A 3195-nucleotide genomic window follows, 5' to 3' on the forward strand; every position below is an offset into this window, starting at 1 on the left:
AGCGGTATCTGACATGGTCGTAAAGCACCGTGGGCACTTCTGAACTCCTTGTGAATGCTTAATATTAGAATGACATACCGCTTGGTAAACTGTGAAAAGCATAGAGTACCTTCTTCATCGGGGTTGCCGTCGATATGAACAAGAGGCATACTATGCGGGCCCAAAATAACATACCGTGCTGGCAAGGTAGTATCTGACATCTGCTCTGCCAAACAGCTAGCAAACCCTGCTTGATGCAATGCGATGCATGTGATACGCTTTCGATAGTAGGTGGTCGACTGCTAAATTACAGTGTAGCCAAAGTTGCAGTCATTCTTAAGAGTGTGTAAGTATGCGCATTGTATCTCGATATGTTCTTTGCCAAAACTAGGCCAGCAACTTTGATGGCTCTCAACAGAGTCCCGGCCAGATTTTCGAAAGTTATACGATCCAGAGGGACGTTTTGAATATCTGACATTAATCGTACGATGATACTGGTTTCGCATTCTGTTGTATGAGGCCCTCGCTGTCAAGGCATTTCTACTCATTTCGAAAATGACTGAGTTGTACCTAGGCTTTGCTAAGAGCCTTTCAATCAATGGAAAAAAAAAAGTTCAAAAAAAAACTCTCAAGTATTTCGCTTATTCCATCAAAAATATAGTGGTATTTTTCCGTAGGAGACTCAAGATTGTAATGCAGCAGCCGCCCTGAAACGACATGATATGTAACCGGTTAAGCGCCACACCAACCCCGCTCCAGCTAGTAGTACTTAGTGTGATGTGCTGCCTACTCTTCCATCTGTTCTTCCTGCCTCCCTCTCTCCCCGACACTCTACATCCACAACACTCGGGAGATTTGATGAATACTCCCCTCCACCAACCATGGGATCAAAATCTCCAGAAGATCATCGTCGAGGTCCCAATGGTACGTTCACAGCAGGACTCGTGATACTTGGACATTCTTCTTACCATTCATAGGGTCGCCAGAACATGCCGCAATTGCCGTTGTCAACCCACCCAAGTCAGCCGTTGCGAGCGGCCTTCTTCAAGGCATGCTCGAAGGGCAGGGAGAAAACGGGGATGACGACGACGACGATGATGATGATGAGGAGAACGTTGGAGCTGACGTGAAGACTACTGATGGTGAGCCAATCTCCTTCCGACATGCAGCGTGGTTATTAACGTGTATAGGCGCCAAGAAGAAGAGAAAGCGCAACAAGAAGAAGAACAAGAAAGGCCCGGCTACGCAACAGTCGTTCCCGCCAAGAGTTCCTCTAACACAGCTGTTCGATGGCCGTCCATACCCCGAAGGCCAGATTGTCGAGTATCCCGCCAAAAACGACAATCTCCAGCGCACCACAGCTGAAGAAGTCCGACACCAAGCCGCCCTGAGTAACATGGATGATGAATTCCTCTCCGACTACCGTAAGGCAGCTGAAATCCACCGCCAAGTCCGGCACTATGCGCAGAAGCTCGCCAAACCCGGCGTGTCCATGACTTATCTCGCAGAAGAGATAGACGAAAGCGTTCGTGCACTCACTGGACACCATGGCCTCTCGCCTGGCGACAGTCTCAAAGCCGGGCTTGCCTTTCCAACAGGCCTCTGCCTGAACCACATCGGCGCGCACTGGACGCCCAATGCCGGTGCAAAAGAAGTCTTTCTCCAGCACGACGACGTGCTCAAAGTGGATTTTGGAGTCCACGTCAACGGCAGAATCGTCGACAGTGCATTTACCATTGCCGCGAACCCCGTCTACGACAACCTGCTCGCGGCCGTGAAAGCCGCTACCAACACGGGACTTAAGGTGCGTACACACCCACAAAAATACATCCACTCACACACCAGATAACACGACCTAACCCTCCACCCTAGGAAGCAGGCATAGACGCGCGCATCGACCACATCAGCGCATCGATCCAAGAAGTAATGGAAAGCCACGAGATAACTCTAGCCGGCAAAACGCTGCCCATCAAAGCCGTGCGCAACATCACCGGCCACAACATTCTACGCTACCGCATCCACGGCTCCAAGCAAGTCCCTTTTGTCAAAACGAAAACTACGCAGCGCATGGAAGAAGGCGACGTATTTGCCATTGAAACCTTTGGCACCACGGGCACCGCCGTCCTGCGCGATGATATTGGTGTTTATGGCTACGCCCGCAACGAGCATGCTAACACGGCCGGCCTGCATCATGCATCGGCGCATGCGCTGCTCAGGACTATCGACCAGAACTTCGGGACCCTCGTGTTTGCGCGCCGCCAGCTCGAACGTATCCCGGGCGTGAAGAGTTACCATTTAGGCATGCGCTCGCTGGTCAATAGCGGCATTGTCGATGCGTATGCGCCGCTCGTCGATGTCCCTGGGTCGTATGTTGCGCAGTTTGAACATGTAAGTGGGAGGATTGAACGCGTCCCCTTCCCCCCCCCTCCTTTTTTATTTTATTTATTTTGCAATGGGTCTAACATATCTTCTCTGTACAGACTGTCTTGCTGCGCCCGAATTGCAAGGAAGTTGTATCGCGTGGCGATGACTACTAAGCACGCTTTGGGGAATATGAGTGTTATGCGTTGCTGAGAAGGATCAACAGGATACTTTTATCTATGCACCTTTTTGTTCAACACCAAGGGTCACGCGTGGATAAGGATACTTCAACATATCTTTAGATGATGCGTTTAGTCTTATAAAATTACACATGCTATCTTTGAGACGTGCGTAAACTTCAACTGTTTTGTGCATAACGTATGTGGCAAGCGAGCGCCGCAGGCAAGCGAGCGCCGCACCCCACCAAACCTGCGCACCTCTATAAGCCTGTAGTTCCACCACAATATAGTTGTTTTACTACATATTAACATAATAGATTAAGCAGTACCTAGAGTATCTTTCTTGCACGTACGCGAGTTATGGCCAGTCTCTCTGCACCTACTACAGCGCGCCAAAGCCTGGCGGCTAACACCTGATCGCTCTCCTCTCTGACGCTCTTCATGAGCAATCTGCTGATCAGCCTCGCGCTGAGCGAGTAGATCCTCTCCAGCTCCCTTTGTAAGTACTCCTCGCTTCTGTATCCGCTTTTTCTTACGCTGCCTACGCTTTGTTGCTGCCTCATTAGCCCTCTCAAGGCTGGCGAGCCGATCGCGCATTAGCTCAGCCGAGAGCATCATTATCTCTGCCCCCTTCTTAAGCTGGCCAATTGCCGCAATAATTGACGCTGGTGATGAA

At 50.4% G+C, this 3195-nt stretch overlaps 1 protein-coding gene across 1 annotated transcript; it reads left to right on the forward strand.

The window, feature by feature from the left end:
* The first annotated feature begins 803 nt into the window (after window positions 1-803).
* SETTUDRAFT_177125 (uncharacterized protein) lies at window positions 804-2675 on the forward strand. The gene is made up of 5 exons (XM_008026581.1): window positions 804-903; window positions 957-1121; window positions 1170-1783; window positions 1852-2367; window positions 2460-2675. Exons 1-5 carry the CDS (start codon window positions 861-863, stop codon window positions 2514-2516), a joined length of 1395 nt encoding a protein of 464 aa, XP_008024772.1. The 5' UTR covers window positions 804-860; the 3' UTR covers window positions 2517-2675.
* The last annotated feature ends 520 nt before the right edge of the window (window positions 2676-3195 follow it).

This window comes from Exserohilum turcica, assembly GCF_000359705.1.
Source record: "Exserohilum turcica Et28A unplaced genomic scaffold SETTUscaffold_19, whole genome shotgun sequence".
NCBI classification, from domain to species: Eukaryota; Fungi; Ascomycota; class Dothideomycetes; order Pleosporales; family Pleosporaceae; genus Exserohilum; species Exserohilum turcicum.

Bases quoted from the DNA above. Each gene is read 5' to 3' on its own strand.
- SETTUDRAFT_177125 (XM_008026581.1), top strand. From the start codon at position 861: ATGGGATCAAAATCTCCAGAAGATCATCGTCGAGGTCCCAATG. The intron at 1,784-1,851 runs GTGCGTACACAC...CCTCCACCCTAG, and splicing joins CTACCAACACGGGACTTAAG to GAAGCAGGCATAGACGCGCG. The intron at 2,368-2,459 runs GTAAGTGGGAGG...TTCTCTGTACAG, and splicing joins ATGTTGCGCAGTTTGAACAT to ACTGTCTTGCTGCGCCCGAA.